The 20,247-nt window shown below is 42.7% G+C and overlaps 1 protein-coding gene across 1 annotated transcript in view; it reads right to left on the bottom strand.

The window, feature by feature from the left end:
- The window catches only part of COL4A4 (collagen type IV alpha 4 chain), a 131,725-nt gene that overhangs the window by 77,277 nt on the left and 34,201 nt on the right, over positions 1-20,247 (bottom strand). Inside the window, exons 6-13 of the mRNA XM_049614794.1 lie at positions 8,736-8,870; positions 7,903-7,947; positions 7,144-7,260; positions 6,151-6,219; positions 3,243-3,278; positions 1,348-1,410; positions 924-959; positions 656-697 (exon numbers count right to left, since the gene is read on the bottom strand). Coding sequence (XP_049470751.1) covers positions 656-697; positions 924-959; positions 1,348-1,410; positions 3,243-3,278; positions 6,151-6,219; positions 7,144-7,260; positions 7,903-7,947; positions 8,736-8,870 — 543 coding nt within the window. The remainder of the gene's footprint in view (positions 1-655; positions 698-923; positions 960-1,347; positions 1,411-3,242; positions 3,279-6,150; positions 6,220-7,143; positions 7,261-7,902; positions 7,948-8,735; positions 8,871-20,247) is intronic.

The following is a 20,247-nucleotide window of genomic DNA, read 5'->3' as shown; positions in this document are numbered from 1 at the left end:
GCACTGATCTTAGCCTGGCAGAGTAGACGCTCAATATCTATTTGCCCACAGTTGTGGCACGAGCCACTTACCAACTGTTAGACATTCAGATTGTTTCCAGATGAGCTGCCACCTTAAAATACCTTTCTAAAGCTAATCTTTGCTGAGTTTCATGCCTCAGGAGAAAGGACTGTGGATGTGAGGGAGGAAGGGGTGAGGGACAGTGAGCATAGGTGTGAGGCAGCAGAGAGTGGGAGACTGTGTCGCTAAATGCTTTTGGTTCCAGGTGTTTATGTTTTTATTTATGTGTAGAGTTTAGGATTCTGAGGAAATTTGTGAAATTAAGCCAAGCAATACCGTAATTAAACAAACCATTACGCTGGATATACTAAATTATCAGAAATGTTCAATCTCTTTTTGCTGGGGTAAAATGTGTCATATACATTAACTTGAATTTAGTGGCAAATTTTCTCAGGACTGTCATTTTACAGTCAAGGGTAACGGTGCCATAATAATTCAGCAAAAACAGCATCTCAGCCATAAAACTGGGCAGTGAACACGATAACTGGATAATGAACACGATTTAAGTGACAATCAGAACAGCCTCCCCCTCCCCGCCGCCCCGGCAGCACATACATTTTAACGTCTGCTCCTCCGCGCAAAAGGGGATTCTTACCGGTTCTCCCATTTGCCCCTTCACTCCCACGCCAGGATTACCCTGGGAAAGAAAAGGAAAAAAAAAAAAAAAAAAAGGTAATTGCTTTTGAATATTTAAAAGGTAATTACAAGCAAGTAAGATTTCTGGTTAAGCAATTAAGTGAAGTTTATTAAATATTTGGGGAAGTCTAATAAGGGAAAGACATAATTCTGACAAATCTCGTGGTCACTAATCTCGTTATACACGGACAGTCTCCATTTGTAGCATCTTACTCATGACCACCCACCTTCAAGCCTGGTCTCCCAGGATGGCCCGGAGCACCCTAAATCAAGGGCAAAAAGGCACAAATCAAGTATCAGTCACAGAAATCACAATGGGTCCGCGCTGGGTTGTCTCAAGATCCTCTTTAGGAAACCCTGAACTTTAAAACATGCTGCTGGTCTCCCCCTCCTGGCTGTTTCCTCCCATGGCTTGTTTCCCTGGAGAACCCTTGCTTCAAGGCTTCAAGACAAACTCACACTTGGTGGGCGGGGCGGGGGGGGGGGGCGTATGCAGATTCATCAAGTGGTAACTTCTCAAACAACCCACCTGTGCCTACCCACCCCCGAGGTTTCAATTTGCTTCTTTTTTTTTTTTTTTTTTGGCTTTTGCTTAATTTAAACATACAGGCTGGGTTTTCTAAGGGCTAGAATGAGCAGTGCTGTACTTACTGGTAACCCAGGCTCTCCTGGATGTCCCATTGGGCCCGCTGGTCCTCTTGCACCCCTAGATCCCTAAACACGAGAACAATCAGTGCATTAGTTACTCAAATTCAAAATCATGGGTCACAGCAAGAGCTGCGTGTAATCCAAGGTGGATTAAAAACCTCCAAAGAAATCACAGTCCCGGACACATCTGCCCTATAGCAGGAGCATCTTCACAGCAGCTGACATGCCATTAAAAGGGCGCAGAGTGGGGCACCTGGGGGGCTCAGTCGGTTAAGTGTCGGACTTTGGCTCAGGTCATGATCTCGTGGCTTGTGAGCTCGAGCCCCGCATCAGGCTCTGTGCTGACAGCTCGGAGCCTGGAGCCTGCTTCGGATTCTGTGTCTCCCTCTCTCTCTGCCCCCTCCCCTGCTCACGCTCTGTCTCTATCTCTGTCTCTGTCTCTCTCTCTCTCTATCCCAAAAAGAAATAAACGTTAAAAAAAAAAAAGGGCACAGAGCTACATGACAGCAATAGTCTGGCAGGTGTGACCAACTCTTACATTTAGGATTAAATTAAGACCCAGAGATCAATCTACTTGTTTATAAATAAATCTTGCAATAGCAAAAGTAAAGAACAAAGAAAACTTATTACCAGCTACTCCTAAATTCTATATATGTTATAAAACTGATATATGTCAAGATGCTTTTTAAAACATTCATATTAGCTAATAACAATGAATATTACACTATGACTGTATTTATACTCTTTAATATATTTTTAAGACATACCCTATCAGATCAATGTGAATAGAAATGCCCCTGATTCAAGATTAAGGTGATTCAGTCACAATTTTCTGCACCATGTACGTGATAGCATAATTCCACACAAATTCACAAGGAAGGGTTACAGCTGTGCATTCCTAGAAGTGTGGGGAGAGGCTCTCTTCTCCCACCAACTCTGCCCATGTCAAATTATTTGCGAGCACGCAAGAAATCCCTGTCTCCAGGAAGATGAACTGGTATTTATGTTAACGGCAACATGAAGGTATCTCATTGATTACGTCGAGCTGAGCCTGAAGGGTTATGAGGAAAGTAATGTGGGAAAGCAAGCCCGTCTACAGCCGAAAGTTGCCAAGCAAAATAAGAGGTTAATCCTTCAGAGGCATAATTGCTGTCAATCTTAATCTTGTGAACACTGATTGATTAACTGCAAAAAACCAATACAATCATTGATTTACAACTTCAGGAAGATAGGGGCGCCTGGGTGGCTCGGTTAAGCGTCTGACTTCAGCTCAGGTCATGATCTCACAGTCCGTGAGTTCGAGCCCCGCGTCAGGCTCTGTGCTGACAGCTCGGAGCCTGGAGCCCGTTTCGGATCCTGTGTCTCCTTCTCTCTGCCCCTCCCCTGCTCATGCTCTGTCTCTCTCTGTCTCAAAAATAAATAAAAACATTTTGAAAAATTAAAAAAAAAAAACTTCAGGAAGATAAAGACGGGGCAAAAAATTAAATGCAACACACAGTTACTAATTCAGCAGGCAGAATGGTACAAAGCAAAGTCGTTTCTACCAACACGTATTATTTGGGTAGTCTAGAGGGACATGTACCTTCCCAAATATTAAGTGAGTGTACGCCCCTGAGTAAGGCCAAATGACCACTAAAAAACAGAAGATGAAGGTAAGCAGCAGCTTGTGGAGACTCCAGGACCGTTAGTTCATGGGCCTGGGACCTGCATGGTCACACAGGGGCACATGCCTGATAGAACACTCCGCTGTCACCACCATGAAATTCTTAATAATTTTTGAACAGGGGATCTAAGCTCTCATTTTGCCCGGTGGGTTCTGCAAATTTTGCAGCCGGTCCTGCTAGGATACAAACAGTGTGGGAAGCAATAGAAGCAAACGGCCTGCTGGGGAGACTTACCGGCAAGCCAGGTGGTCCTGGGTCCCCTCTGTCACCCTGCAATAGTAACGATGCATTGCTTTAGAAGAGAGGCACCATTTTCCCCAAACACATGTGATGCAAAGGGAGGAGAACACACAGGAATTATTTGGACTTTCTGTGCAGCCTGTTCAATTTTTCGGCGTTGACAAGACAACCGTGGAGGGCTCCACCCATGGAACTTTCTGTGTCCATTCCCAGGCCTGGAATCGTGCTTCGATTCAGCCAAAACCAGACAAAGACTGCTGGAGTCATGATGACACAGAGTCAAGATGAGATTTTCATCTTTCCATTTACAATCTTAACTCTCAACTCAATGGTCCCATTTCATCACAGTTTAACAGTCTCTGGTCTAACTGCCAGAACTTGCCTCTTATAATGGACACCCTGCTCCTTTTTATCACCCTATAGGGATGGAAAGGGAATTCATGTGGAAATTCTCTCACACCTGCCTCTTGGTGGATCAACAGCTTAGTGGCTCTGCCCTGAGACTACACACTTTAAAAATGCAAAGGGTATATTCTTTTGAATACAGCTTTTTTAATGCAAAATATATTATACAGTATACATAAGGTAACAGTTAACATTTTGGCCAATTTTAAGGGTACAGTTCTTTGGCATTAAGTATATTCACACTGTTGTGTAATCATCTCTAGAACTTTTCATCTTGCCCAATGGAAACTGGAGCCGGTCAATACATTCCCCTCCCCCAGCTCCTGGCAGGCACCATTCATTCTACTCTTGGTCTCTGTGAATCTGACTACTCTAGGAACCTCATTATAAGTGGAACCATACATTGTTTGTCCTTTTATGACTGGCTTATTTCACTTAGCCTAATGACCTCAGGGTTCATTCCCCCTTGTAGCATGTGTCAGAATTCCTGTCCTTTTTAAGGCTGAATAATACTGCATTGTATGTAGAGATCACATTCCGTTTATCCATTCGTCCAACGATGGGCCATTGGATTGCTTCCACCTTCTGGCTGTCATGAGTAATGCTGCTAGGGTGGGTGTACAAGTACCTGTTTGAGTCCCTGCTTTCATTTCGCTTGGGTATATACCTGGAAATGCAATTGCTGGATCATAAGGTAATTCTACATTTCAATTTTTTGAGGAGCCCTTTCCAGAGCAGCTACACATTTTCCATTCCCACCAGCCATACAGAAGAGTTCCACTTCTCCCCATAATAGTCAACACTTAAGATTTTCTGGGTTTTTTTAATGTTTTACTTATTTTCAAGAGTGAGAGAAGGACGGGGGGAAAGGGGAGGACAGAGGATCCAAAGCAGGCTCTGCGTTGACAGCAGAGAGCTCGACGTGGGGCTTGAACTCCTGAACCGTGAGCTCATGACCAAAGCCGAGGTTGGATGCTTCATCAACTGAGCCACCCAGGCGCTTCAGGGTTTCTTTTTGTTTTTGTTCTTATTTTTTAAATAACCATCCAAATGGCTGTGAAGTGGCTATGGGCTCTTAAAAGTATTGTTTCAGGGCGCCTGGGTGGCTCAGTTGGTTAAGCATCCGAATTCGGCTTGGGTCATGACCTCATAGTTCATGGGTTCCAGCCCCGCGTCGGGGTCTGTGCTGACAGCGCGGAGCCTGGAGCCTGCTCTGGATTCTGTGTCTCCCTCTGTCTCTCTCTGCCCTTCCCCTGCTCTCTCTCTCTGTTAATAAATAAACATTAACGTTTATAAATAAACATTAAAAATGTTTATAAATTTATAAACATTGCATTATAATGTTTATAAATTTATAAACATTAAAAATGTTTATAAATAAACATTAAAAAAAATTTTTTAATTATTACAATAGATCATCAGTGCTGAGAAGACAGCAAGGCAGACAGTAATTTCATTTACCTTCACAAAGAAAAGGAAAATGAGGCTCAGAGAGTTTGAGGGGTTGCTCAAGATCACAGTGGTAGGAAAGGATCAGTTTATTCCTTCCTGGTGCCTACAGTGACCCTCCTCTTGCTGCTAAGTTTCTTAACATATCATTTAAGCTATAAACAAAGCATAGTTGTTGCCGTGTATAGGCTCAGAGGCTACAAACGAATAATGTGACCTCACTAAAGGAATCAGCATTCAGGTGTTGCCCATCCTGGGTGGCATGAAACTCAGGGTCTGATAGAAGAAATTTAAGTTTTACCTAAATGTTGTAGAATATTCTTCAGAGAAATGACCATGTCTTGGAAATGAACTGTATTTTCCTTCTTGACTTGTATCTACTGATCTGCTTAACTCATGCATGGTACTCATATTAGAGATATAGATGGTCATTCAAGAGTTTATTTCTGAAAGTTTGTATATCATTGTGTATGGAAACACAAAAGCATTTAATTTACCAAGGATAGTGCTGTAAAGTTTCCATAATTTTCAAGTTCAAGAGCAGTGATTCCTTTTATACCAGATAGCAGGTATTAACATTACAATATTTTCACTACAAATAAATCAGTGCTTCTCAACTAGGGTGACCTTTCCTCCCAGGGCGCATTTGGTAATATCTGGAGGTATTATTTAGTTGGAGGGATGCTTCTGGCATCTAATGGGTAGTGGCCAGAGACGCCGTTCAGCATCTTAGAATGCACGCAGTCAACACCCACAAGGAATGGTTATGTGGCCCCAGATGCCAGCAGTGCTAAGATTGAGAAACCCGGAAATAAGTGTCTCTGCTGCACTTTGCAAGAACGATCGGGAGGTACTGGAATTTTATAGCCTGAGCAATTAAAGCTAAGTGTCTTCACACAAGAAGTATGATGCCATCTACAGAGTCAGGGTAATGATTAAAAACAGTGTGCTTGGGGACATTTCAAAAGAGATATGTCCGGGTGTTTCCTGGATGGGTTTACTTAGTGGAAAAATAATATTTTAAACTCACTATGATCATAAAACTTACCGGAATTCCTTTAATGGCACCTAAAATGAACACAGAATTTCCTTTTTCTCCATTTTCCCCAGGAAGGCCCTGAAAATAAAATATTCACTTAGGAGGGGGAAAAATCATATTACCGTTGTAGTATTTTCCTTTTTTATGAAATATTACTCACCAGTAAAATACCATTATGGTCATGTTTTACTAGAGGACATTTATTCATTATTGCTATCATCCTAAGGTTCTCATACATATTTATTCAAAATTCAGTTAAGATCTATTAAAGAATCTCCAAAGAGAGTATCTGCTAATATATTTATATTATACATATATCTTATAAATATATAATATATATAGGCTATGTATTATATAATAATATACATAGCCATTTACTAATTATTCAGCAGGAAAATTTCATTTTCCCTCAGACATAATAATTCAAATATATACTTCTTACAAGTAAACAATTTTGCAATTGTCAGTTAATAATTTAGGCCCTAGGAATAGTTTCTTAACAACTGATTTTATCCATTTTAGTTGTCATATTCAAAATAGGGCCTCTGTAACTTTGTAAGATTAACTTTTAAAAACAGAACATCTTCCTTTTAGAAGGTTTCTGTAGGTAGCTGCAAGTTTATGTAGAGTATTTTTAAAAAGTGAATGAAAAAATTCAATGTATTCTCTTTTCCCAAAGTTTTCCTACTGAATATCTTAATATATCTTAATTTGGTAACCACATAAGAATCATATCATTTATCAAGCTCCTACGAAGGACATGCAGATCTCAAAGTTAATCCCTCCTAGAAAAGTCCTGACCTCGCTTCCAGTGGGAGAAACTTCAGGCTTTTGCGGTAAGTTACAGCAACTGTCTTCCCTGAGCATCTGATTGGCCTATACAGACAGTCCCTGCTTCACACAGTTTCAACAGGCACGAATTTTAGCTCCACATCAAGCATGTGCCCACTGTAGAGCCCTTCACTTAAGATTCCCTTTAGGATGAGCTGTGAGAGGTCTTACTGGGGGGCCTCTTGGGCCAGGAACTCCTCTTTCTCCTGGGAGCCCTGGATCACCTCTCGAACCATTGTACCCATGCATGCCAGGCTTGCCTCTGGGTCCAGGAGGCCCCGGGTGCCCCTGTAAAAAAACAAGATTGTAAGTGAAGTGTTTCTGCAAGAATACTGCAACACAAAGTTTACACAATGTGGGTACCCAAATTAAGGCATTTGTGACTCACGTGTTATTTAATTTGTAGAAACTTCCTTCCCACCCACAAGTACTGTGTAGCAGAGTAAAAATATACAGACACATTTTAATACAGCCCAGTTGAAATTAATTTAGTTTAGAATATTCTAAGAAATTTAGGAGATCACCTTCCTTAAAATCTTTACAAATACTCTCTAATGGATTATAAAGCTTCTGAAATAACTCTTCCTTCTTTCATTTCATTTCCATATTAGAAATGAGAGTTTTAAGCCCACTTCTGTCAAAACTAACCAGCAAGTAAAAACTTGCACTGTGAGTATACATTTATTTCCAGAATATGGCAGGTATATATAGCTTATATTGTGGAATGTTTTTCTCGAATCTGTTTGAAAACCTTACTTTCCAAGTAAAGTCTTTTAGTCCCAAAGTTATCACACAAAACTGGAATGCAAGCACCTTTCCTTGTACTATCAAAAGAAAATAAAGAAGAGTTTGCCATATAAATATATGTGATTTTAAGGGTTTTGATGAGCTCTTTTTTTAAAAAAATGGAGAAAATTTAGGGATACGTACAGGTATGCCATCCAAACCTGGAAATCCAGGAACACCAGTTGGACCCTAAAATCCCAGAAAACAAAACAAAGATATAAGAGGTATCAAAGCATTAGATTAACATATGGATTTACTTGAAAACATAAATAATGACATAATTTTTTAAAAGACTCTTAGCAGTCATTGTCACTTATTTTTTTGCATTAATGAATTTAAATGCCAACAATTAAAAAACCAACCTTTTGTACTTTTCTTTTTGTACTTAGGAAGCCAACTTAGCACCATCAATTCAAAGAAAATGTTCAATACCCTATAAGCTGGAAATTCAACTTCCCGGAGTCTGTCTATTCTAGAGAAATAAACTATTAAATGCAAGTGTAGGCGATTTACAGGATTGTTTCTGCACACTAGCATGACACAAAGTTGGGACAGGACCTCAAATTTACATCAACCGGGAATAAACCATAGTTTTATCTATATTAAGACATACTGTGCAGTATTTTTAAGAAAATAAGTTTGATCTACACAAATTGATAAGGAATGACCTGTAAGCCATATGGCTGAGTACAAAAAAGAAAAGCTTAGCACAACAAATATGTCATTTACGTTTTTAAAAAGCCATGAAAGAATACAACCCTTCATTGGGTGCACTCGGGTATTTAAGTGCATAGAGAAGTCTAGAAAGGCATGCTCCTCTGGAAAGGAGTCAGGGAATGAGGGCTGATTATGGAAGAGGAGTTCAAACTTAATTTATTATAAGGTGCTAGTAGACAGTATTTGTGATTATAAAAAAACCTGGCACAGTAGTGCCAGTAAGCGGTTAGTAAGAGTCCCTCACTTAAGAGAAGGCTTACCTTATCACCTTTGTCACCGGCTGCTCCAGGAGGGCCGCTGTCACCTCTCATCCCTTTCTCTCCTGGAATTCCAATGGGTCCTGGCAGTCCCAGGGGTCCAATAGGACCCTGTGGCCCTGGGAGTCCTGGTTGACCCTAAGAAGGAAGGTTTAAAAGGCAGAGGGATGGCTGATTTTTAAGTAGCATTTTCCAACACAAACGCATGTTCACGTGAGCTAACAGAAGACTGGAATATTAGAGTTTGAGCAAATTCTAACAATAAAAGCACAAATGATCAATTAATTACAAAAATAAGAAAGAGGAACATTGCCTTTTTCTATCTGAATTTAAGCCATACAATACATTTTAATTATCCCATGTGTACACACACACACACACAAACTAATCACAGTTCTTGTACTATTTTTATTCTGTCAGTGACAGTTATAAATCTTGAGCTTTTTAGCAAAGCAAGCAACTTGCAAAACAAAGCAAGAAAAGAAATCAAAGTCTCATTACCATTGTGTTAGTGGCACAAATTAAGAGTAGAGAAATCTGCCAGATCTTTTTAAAAATTTCATATGGTGAATGATTGTTCTGCCCCTTTAGTGAAAAACCTTTCTTCTTTTAGCCTCTTTTACCTAATATCTATTTTTAATTTGGAAGGAGGCTGTCCATGTCAACTTATATTTACACAATCTGACTTTCCATGAATGAAAAGGTCGCCTCTTATTTTAGGTGAAGATGTTTTGTGAGCTCAGCTCTTCCCCCTGAACCCACAGTGGGAACATTTCCAGTACAAAGATGAGAAACCTTCTCCCTTGTTGCCTGTCCCCCATTGCATTTAGATGACCTGATGCACTGAATGGACATTGAGTCACCGCCCACTAGAAGCAGTTGTGAGGCTCACAGCTCTTTGATCTGGAGTAGGAAGACTGACCTTGGAGGACCGCATGCGCTGCCCCCCACCCCCGTGATATTGCTCCCTTCTCTGTCCCAGGCCCCCTTGTCTCTCTCCATAGTCCCTACACCCATGGTTCTCCCTAGGACTGAAATTGTAAATATCATGGGTTCGAATAGCCCCACTTATATGTCTCAGCACAGACTTTTCTAACTTTAACTTCCAGATGGACGAGCATATCCAGATGCCTCCTTGACACCTTCTTGGATATAATGGTACCTCCGGCTTAAAAGAACAAAAAAATCTGAAATGGAATTCTTGCCTTTCCTCCAAAATGCAATCCTCTTTCAACCTTCCCCAACTACCTTATTAAATCCCAGCCAGAATCCTGGAGTCATCCTTGACAGTCTTCTTTCTGTCACACCTACACTGAATCTATGATTAACGGTTATCATTTCACTTCCAAAACAGATCTGGAACTCACTTCTTCACAGTCCCCCTGTCTGCCACCAGAGAGCTCCTAAATTGCTCTCTTGCTTCCTCTTCCCTTCCCCCATGCCTCTCTCCACAGCACAACCAGAGTGACATGGAAACAGAAATCAGACCGTGACGCTGCCCCACTTTTTAAAAACCTTCCTTGCCTTCCCACTGCCTGTAAAGTAAACCTTGGACTCCCTCCAGACTTTCTAGGGTATGGCCCTAATTACCTGGCACCCCACACTCATGACTTCCCAGCCAGCCCTGCGGCTCTTCCTTGGCTTGGCTTTCCCTCTGGACTGCTCCTTCTCTACATTTCCACAGGACTTGGATCTCCCCTAAACTACCACCTCCTTAGCAGCCTTCCTTGACCCTCTAGCCCTCCCCCCCACCTAGCCCAGTCGAGGAGGATCTCCAGTCCACTGCCGCCCTCATTAGCCTGTCCATTTCATTCTTGGCCTCTTAGCATTTCATATTTTTCAACTCTTTGCCCATCCATTTATTGTTCACCTTTCCAGTTAGACATTAACGCTATGAGGGCAGGGATATTTGCTCACCAGTTAAATCTCCCATCCACCATCTACCACAGCCTTTGGCTTAGGAAATCCCTTCACCAAGCTCCCAGCCTGACCACCCAGCCGCTTTGGACACATTCTACCTGGGCCCTGTATGGTTAGGAAAGTGACCTTTGGACTCTGAAAAAGGCAATTCTATCAACTACATCTTTATGACATATAAAATGATTTTCTATATGCAAACTTATTTACTTCTTATAAAATAGCCAATGTACAAGAACAGTGAGGCTATTTGAACTTAAGAATCTGAAATCAGAATTTCTAAGTGACACTTCTAGCCTCATCATTCAATCTCTGTCTATAATTTGATGTGGGCAGAGAATATCTTAGATTCATTTTTTTAATTTTTATTATTGATTTTGAGAGAGAGAGTGCAAGCAGGGGAGGAACGGGGTGGGGGGAGAGAATCCCAAGCAGGCTCCTCACTGTCAGTGCAGAGCCCGACATGGGGCTTGAACTCATCGAACTCATGAACCATGAGATCATGACCTGAGCCAAAGTCAGACACTTAATCGACTGAGCCACCCAGGCACTGCATTTTTTTTTACTGGTGCAGAAAGGTGATTTTATTAAAGCACGGGGACAGAACCCATGAGCAGGAAGAGCAGCCCATGTGTTTTTTTAAAAAACTGACTTTACAATCTGAAGACAATACCTTTACATTAGGTAAAAAGAAGCTTTATAATGAGAAATTTACAACAAGGTTTTCACTGATGCAAGATGATCTGCCTGTATAACACCACGCACTGTGGTGTCCAAGGTGTTCAGCCATGTTGTCTAATATTTTAGAGCCCATGCTGTATTTTATTAGTTTGAAAACACTCTCAGTATTCACTTGAAGTCAGGATTTTCACCTGAAATTTCTTGTGCTTCTTAAAATTTTTCCACAGATTTAAGGAAAATCATGTTGTAGCCCCTTGCCCCACCAAACATGCTCATGCATTCAATGAACAAGAAAGTCTTGATATGCAGAGAGAAAAGCTGAATGGATTTCAGGAGATATCTGCTCAGATCAGATCTCAAACCTCTGGGCAATTCTGAATTATTGCTGCTGAACTCCAAGTGTGAGTAGGGCCACATACAAGAATATAGGACTTCCCCTCAGATGTGTGGGGACCAGGAGAAAATATATTTTAGAGAGCCTCATCTATTTAAAAAGTGAGTCACCTGAAATCTGTGTCAGCACTATTCTGCTGACCCGGCGATCCCATGAACGGAATCCCACAAGCTGGCAAGGCTGGACCAGGGTCCAGCCATGTGGTCCCAGACCAGCCCATAAGCATGAACCCCTGAGCTCCTCATGAGGTAAGCCCCACAGGGGATAAAGGATCCAAGTGCACCCTGTTGGAACAACTTTCGAGGCCCAAGATGGAGCCGCTCGCCCTGCCCGGGTTCCACGTCAGCAAAAGGAAGCAGATAACTTTTGGGTCCCTGTAAATGCTCATGTGGACCAGACACCCACTACCTCCAGTCAGCCAATCCCCACACCCCAAGCCAACTTCAGGGTCTCTACTTATTTCCCTGCTTTCTATTCTTTTTCCATTGTTCTTCCTTTTCCTTATTCTTCATCCCATAAAAGCTTCCTGTCTTCTGCCCCATTTTGCAGTTCTCTGGATCCTTGGGAAGGAAGACTGCCCGCTTCATGAAGTGTTAAATAAAGTTTGTTTCTATCACCTAAACTGGCTTCTTTAATCATTTTTAACAACCTCAAAGGAAGAAACACACTGTGGGATCCAGCCAGTCCTGGTCTACATGTGGGGTACCACCTTGGACAATGCTGCTGGCCTTGGCCAGGCCCAGACACAGGACCGATGGGAGAGGTCTTGGAGGCAGGAGCCCCAGGTGCCCTGATCTAAAGACAATAATGCCAGAATATTCACAACAATATTATTTACAATAGTAAGAAAAACTGGAAGTCCTATAAAAATCCGCCCATCTGAGATCAATAGAATAGACTTTGGTACCTTCAAAAAAGGAACATTATGCAGCCTGTCTTGGCCTGGGTGCTTCAGAATCAAAGCATAGGGCAAGAAGTCAATGCAAACCGTTTGTTTCAGATTTGAAGGAGATAGGGTAAGGAAGCAGGGACGTGACACAGAGAAGGGAAGATGGGAAAACAGGGTGTGGAATCAAGCCAGTCATTGAGACAGTTAGGGACCATTGGAACAAGTCCCAGGTGAAAACCATGCACCTGGGGCGCTTTCTGTTAGTTGTTATTTATTTATTTATTTATTTATTTATTTATTTATAGTTTTTATTTATTTTTTAAGTTTTTACTTATTTATTTATTTAATTTATTTAAGAAAGCACCAGTCGGTGAGGGGCAGAGAGAAAAACCCGTGCAGAGCCCAATACAGGGCTCGACCTCACAAGCCCTGAGATCATGACCTGAGCGGAAGTAGGAAGCTTAACCGACTGAGCCATCCCGGTGCTCCAGTTAGCAGTTATTGGTAAACCACTTCTCTTACCGAGCAGAACCAGGACGCAGCCCTGCACCCAACCCGGATTTACAAGAGACTCCGCGTACCCGAAGACTCTGCTCCAAAAGCACTGAGCGGCCTGAGTTGCCTGCCAATAGCGACCAATCAGAATGAGCTCCTTCCAACCAATCAGAATGAAGCCCTTCCAACCAATCATGGCGAGGCACTCCCCCCCCCCCCCGCCTCATTAGCATCCTGGAGTGGGAACCCGAGCCAGGACTTTCTCCCTGCAGGCAGGGCCTTCTCTTTGCTCGCAGAGGCCATCCCAGCCAGTCTCTGTTGGTGCTTTATGTCCCTTTCACTCAAGCTGCAGCCCCAAGAGAGCCTTGGCTGTGCCTTTGGTTTTGGGGTCCAGCCTCGCTTCTACTGTTGGGCCCAACAACCCGACTCCGGTAACATGACCAGTGGGTCACGAGCTCTCCCCAGAGCGGGCACTCCCGGAGTCAGGGTAGAGCTCACACCTCAGAGCGACCCCACTCAAGAGCGAGGAAGCAGCGGTGTTCACCTCCTCGCTGGGGGACCACGGTGCCGGGTGCCTGCTGCCAGGCGGGTACCTGGGGCTCTCCCAGAGCCCGCAACGAGTGCAGAGACCGGCGGCTGGAACAGGCCCGCGGGGAACGTGTAAGGCCTGCACATTAAAGACAGCGAGCAGGGCTTTGTGAGCGGACACAGATCATCCTCATGATGCTGCTGAGGAAGACACAGTGAGGAAGACACAGTGACTGAACATCCAGGCTCTGCAGTCAGCCTCCTGTGTTGTAAGCCCAGGCCCACACTAGCTGTGTGACCTAGGGCACATTTCTTAGCCTCTCTGTTCCTTAGCTTCTTTATCCGTCAATGGCCAGTGGACATAAAAAGAATACTGCATGGCAAGTGTTTATAGCATCGTGCCTGGAACCATAATGCAAACTATTGTGATTACTCTCATTATACACAGTTCATTGTTCAAAGGGGGAAAAACAAGCTGTGTGTCATATGATCCCACCTGTAGAGAAACAAATGGGCATTTTCTTGAAATATATGTTTATAAAGGAACATTTCTTGAAGGATATACAAAGATAGCATTCTGTCATGTCTCAGCAGGGAAAATGCAAGCCAGGGCAATATGTTCTTTACCAACAGCGAATGTGACCTTTACAATAAAGATGAGTTACCATTTCTCTTTCATCATTAAGTCACGGACTCAACAAACATTATCAACAACCTTTACCATCTGCCTAACCTTAACAAATCAAAATCCTACTTCATTTGAACTTTCCCTTCTCTTCATGCTTTTTCATCATCATAACAACTATTTATTGAGTATCCGTAAAAATACTAATAAAGCTTAGGATTTTCAAGGAAGCTTGAATGTATAAATATGTGTTATTAAAAAGACAACAATAAAATATAAAATATAATTATATAGGCGCAAATCATTTGGGGGTATTTTGTGGACATATCAATTTAAATATTGCACAAATTGTAAACAACAATCTAAAAGATAAATAATGACTTCAGCTACCTGTTTCCCTTTCTTTCTTTCTTTCTTTCTTTCTTTCTTTCTTCTTTCTTTCTTTCTTTTCTTTCACCTGTGTTAATTACTCTTACTTGGTAAGATTTCCTAAATATAAGACTCAGAAATTAACTGCCTTTTCATGAAGTTTGGGAATCATCTTTTCATCTGATAGGTAATTTACAGAAAACCTGCTAAATTATCTTTTGTGAATGCTGTACTTTACAATAATGTAACGTTTAGAAAAAAAAAAAATGTATGTTTAAACATTAACTGAGAAAGGGACAGCCAATTAACTGCCTATAAATCTCTTTAATGTGCTTCATTCTGGACACGCAAGGCCGGATCCAGTGAGCTAATGGAACTTTGCGGAGAAAAAAAAAGAAAGAGTAGAAGTGTTTCACATGGCCATGAGAATGATAAAACTCCATTCAGTACAGAAATGGGTCCTGATGTGAGAAGGTGTCATCCAAAATGCTTTTAAAATAAAACAAGGAATGGTTATTTACATTATTAAAACTCTGGACCCCGTGCCCCCCCCCCCCCCCCCTCCCCCTCTGTTACACTGATTTCCTCACCATTTCTGAAAAAGCTCTGTTCTTTCACAGACTTGATCCTGTCTCAGAACCGTCCCTCCCACTCCCAAGGTCATCTTTTAGTGCTCTTGTGGAAGGACTCCCCAACCTCCTGCCCTCCCCCAACCCGCACTTCAGAACTAGATGCCTCTCGAGATGCTCCTATAATAGCATCCCTCCCCTGCTATAGTGACCATCTCTTTATCCCCCTAACCCCATACCTGCTAGACCATGAGCTTCTGGGGGGCACAGTCTATGTGCCCAAGACTTTGATGGTAGGAAAGGCAATAAATAATAAACTAATTTGAACAGTGATACAGTCAATGTTTCCACACTGAGGTGAGCAAAACACAACCCCACACCGTGAGCAATGGCCCTAAACACAGCGATGTTCACATCTTCTTGTTGAGATAGAACACGGGTTTTGCCATGCCTTCATTTCAACGGCAAAATAACCTCTACTTTGCAGGTGGAAAAGCTAGCATAAAGTATTAAATGCCTACTTATTTACAGATGCTGGGGAAAGCTGTGGTTTGTTTTTATATGGAGTGCTGTGTTGTTTTTTTTTCTCATATTAACAGGTAATTCCTTATAGGATAAATTTTTTAAAGAAATACACCAAACCTTGTATCACATTATTAAACCTATCAGAAAGCTACTCATGAAATTTTTCTAAACCCCAATCTCTGAAATAGTCATTGCTAGTTCATCCAATTTGAGTAAATTATTTATCCACAGCAACATAGAGAATAACTCCAATATCCTTAAACTGTTTCATATAAAAGAAGGGGTCAGTTAAAAAAAACTATGTTTACAAGTAAATATTTGGGCTTACTTATTTATAAGGCTATAATGGAATTAACTTCAGGATCAACAGACTTAAATAACAAACCCATAAGAGACACTTCTATAACAAGAGATTCATTAAATAATCAAAAGAATTTGGCATCTTTAAAAAATTTTTTAAAGAAATCTTTTCTTCCTAACTATGCACCCTCCAACCATGAACAATAACATGATATACAGTGGATTCAGGGTAGTAAAAAAAAAAAAAAAAAAAAAAGCCCAGTGGAATGAATGCCTTATTTTCAGATGTAGTTTTCCCTGATCTATCTACTGATCTTTCTTTTTCTTTCTTTCTTTCTTTCTCTCTTTCTTTCTTTCTTTCTTTTTCTTTTTTCTTTCCTCTTTTCTCTCCCCTTTCCTTTCCTATCCCTTTCTTTCTTCCTTCCTTCCCTCCTTCCTTCCTTCCCTCCTTCCTTCCTCCCCCCTGCCTGCCTTTCTTCCTTCCTTCCTCCCTTCCTTCCTTCCTTTCTTCTATGTACACAGAACTGCCTCTGTGTTTCACAACTTTCAGCCAGAGACTGTGAAATCAGAAAAGATGCACCAAATCCAGAAATGACAATCATCTTGCCAGCTGAGGAAACTCTGGCATGCTGTGTGATGCCACAAGCCATCCCCTTCTTCCTCCTCAAAGCCCAGGCTGACACCGTGTCATCAGACGTGCTATGTGTGCTCTGACTGAGGCCACAGAACAGTAGGCTCCCGGGCCAGCTGTACAAATAGAGGATGAAGGTGATCACAGTGGACAGTCACCCCACCCTCTGGAACTGGGGCATTCCTTCAGCATTCTGTCACTTGTTAGTCATCTGTATCAGGCACGGCTCTTGAGCAGGGCTAAGATCAAATTACTTTCATTTCACAACTTGGTAGAACCGCACCAACAGACGGGAGAATATGTACACGGCCAATACCAAGATCTTCAACTCAGCCTTTTGGGCTGCCCCGGATGTGTTCGCTGCCAGGGACCAAACCCTTTAGGGAATGACAAAAAGCTAAGAAACCCTCTGTCATGTTAGCAGTATGAGAATTGGGAGAAATAAGTTCAGAGAGACGACTGCAAATACATATCCTGTCACATTTTCCCTGCGACAGCTTCCTGCTCCTGCCTAACCAGAAGTTCAATCAGTGCAAAGAAGTATAAATAAATGTTTGTGGATGGAACTGGAGAGTGCGATGCTAAGTGAAATAAGCCATACAGAGAAAGACAGATACCATATGGTTTCACTCTTATGTGGATCCTGAGAAACATAACAGAAACCCATGGGGGAGGGGAAGGAAAAAAAAAAAAAAAAGAGGTTAGAGTGGGAGAGAGCCAAAGCATAAGAGACTGTTAAAAACTGAGAACAAACTGAGGGTTGATGGGGGGTGGGAGGGAGGGCAGGGTGGGAGGGAGGGCAGGGTGGGTGATGGGTATTGAGGAGGGCACCTTTTGGGATGAGCACTGGGTGTTGTATGGAAACCAATTTGACAGTAAATTTCATATATTAAAAAAAATAAATAAATAAATAAATAAATAAATAAATAAATGTTTGTTCCTTTCCTCCTTCATTAGTTAATAAATGAACATGAAAGGTGCTTTTATTATACTAATGACACACACGTTTCCAAATCACCCTTGGTCTCTAAGACCGTGAAGGTGATCATCAAAGTGCCCAGTGATCATCATGTGATCACTGTGTGCCCACCACTCTCCATACCTTGCTTCATTTAATCCAGCCACCAACACTGAGAAATGTGAATTATTATCCCCCGTATAGATGAGAAAAGTCTATTCAGGGGTATAGCTTACTCAGACTCACATACCTAGTGAGTTTGCATTCAAACCTGCATCAGTCAGGGGCTCTCCCAAACCTCTCCTCTTCCCACTGCCTCAGCCTGGCAGAGTGGAGGACCCATGCACTAAACCATCCCCACACCGTGCCTGCTGCGACAGGCCCATTGCTTCAGGCCTTGTCTTGTTTTTAAACTTCATATCTTAATGTATTCTGTGTTCTTTTATAAAGTTTCTTCAGGAAATAATAGTATTCATCAAATTAATTAAAGACCTCTATTTCTGTCGTTCTCAAGTCCTATTTTCTAGACCTACCCTATACGTCCAACCATTTTCTAGACACCTTCTTGAACCTTCCTCCTCTGCTAATTCGCACTCATCATGTCAGAACTCAGCTCATCATTCCCATCATTTCCCCGCGCTCCACTCCTGTCCCCAGACCCATCAGGTGGCAACTTTGTTCCTTCATGTGAGCTCACCATGCGGCTCTCCGTGTCCACCCTTGGCCAAGGCTGTCATACCTCCCTTAACTTGAGTCTCACATGTCTGTCTTACTGTCATCTCCCTGCAGAGGAATCCGTCCGCTGCCGTGGTCTTGTCATCTCATGTGGGTCACCCAAGCACCAGCCTCCCTCTCTTCCTTCATTCCAGGCTTCTACCCACATCCATATACAACTGTCAACTCCCCTGCGATCTTCTCTTGCCTGTGTCACTGCTTTCATCACCCTCTGCAATGGGGACAGTCGGCCTTCCTCCACCCCAGCCAACCCTCCTCCTTCTGCTCCAATCACACGTGTGCCTCCTATTTGCCTGAAGCAATGGCAGCCTTCCTCCATCGGTAGTTCCTATTCTACCTTCTCAAAACCATGATGGTGGTGATGGTACCAATGGCCGCAGCTACCATTCCCTGAGCAGTTGTTCCAGGCACTGACTCCTGGGATCCTTACATCCATGAGGTCACCCATGGGGGGCGCCTGGGTGACTCAGTTGGTGAAGCATCCATCCGACTCGGTTTCAGCTCGGGTCATGATCTCGCGGTTTTGTGGGTTCAAGCCCCGCGTGGGGCCCTGTGCTGACAGTGCGGAACCTGCTTGGGATTCGCGGTCTCCCCCTCTCTGCCCCTCCCCTCACAAGCACGCTCTCTGTGTCTCTCTAAATACACTAAAAACAAATATTTTTAAAGAAAAAAAAGTCGCCCTGTTTCTACTTTTCTGTTTCCCAAACAAGGAAGCTGAGGCTCAGAGAGATGAAGCCAGTGACCAGAGGCCACTGACTATCACCTGGGGAAACAGAGATTCGAACCCAGGTCCCCTGACTTCAGTTGCTGCTTCTCTTTTACCCCAGTCCTGATCAATCTCACTCTCGGAAGAACTCTCCTGTCCACCCTAAAATACCAGCTAAATAGACTCTTCACCTATTTTTCATTATTGTTTCACGCATGTTACTTTAATTAATACCTGCTTGGGGTGATGTCTTCTGGTAAGGTTTTTGGGGTCAGGGATCCGTGCACATTTTATTACGACCCAGGACCTTGGCTACCGCCTTGTGTGGTATATATTCTAAACATGAACTTGGAGAGTACTGAATGGATTAAGACTTTTATAATTAAAATGAACAGTTCAGCGTCACCCTCCCTGCTTTTTTAATGCTTGGCTGTAATTCAAAGATTCATCCACTAGGCGACACCATAACATTACTTAAACCCTCCAAGAGGACTACGCAGGTAGCATAAAATCCTTTAACTGAGTGCCTCCAAGGTCTTTCCCTACCTATAACGGGAAAAACTAATGGATAACATGAAGGGTTATTAAAATAAATAACAAAAAAGTGTTACTCAAGGAGTAGAAAGTCCAAGGAGACCAGACCGTTGTGGCAGAGTATTTTCTTGTACCTTAAGATCACCCCACCTGTCAATGAGAGCATCCGCTGGCCCATTTAGCCTGGAGTGACACTGACTCTGGATGTGCAGCTGTGTTCCCAAGAGGCTGCATGGCACAGTGGAAAGAACACGGCTCTGAGAACCGGAAGATAGGGCTTTGCCCCTGAGCGATAAATAAAGTCACGTCTTGAACCTGGTCATCACAGAGTGGTTTTCCCATTTTTAAAAATGGTGTAAGAGCAGCCCAGCATCACACATCTGCCGTGGGAACTGAACGAGGCAGCGTGGAGAGGTCTGGGTAGGCTCCCAGTGGAGCCAGAACCAGCTGAACCTTGCTTCCTCTTCCTGGCTCTGTTCTCCTGGTGTCCCTGCCCCTTGCCCTCTCTGTGTCTTTCTCCTGTGTCTTCCGTGCCGGCCCCCTTCCTCCTGGTTTGGCAGGGGGGATTCCCCACAGGGCTGCCCTGGCCCTCTTCTCACTTTCTCTTGGGCAAACTTGACCTTTTCCATGGAGTTAATGGCATCCAACGTTGAACAACC

Source organism: Panthera uncia (assembly GCF_023721935.1).
Source record: "Panthera uncia isolate 11264 chromosome C1 unlocalized genomic scaffold, Puncia_PCG_1.0 HiC_scaffold_3, whole genome shotgun sequence".
NCBI lineage: Eukaryota > Metazoa > Chordata > Mammalia > Carnivora > Felidae > Panthera > Panthera uncia.
The sequence above is the reverse complement of the archived record's forward strand: the minus strand, read 5'-3'. Positions and strand labels throughout refer to the sequence as shown.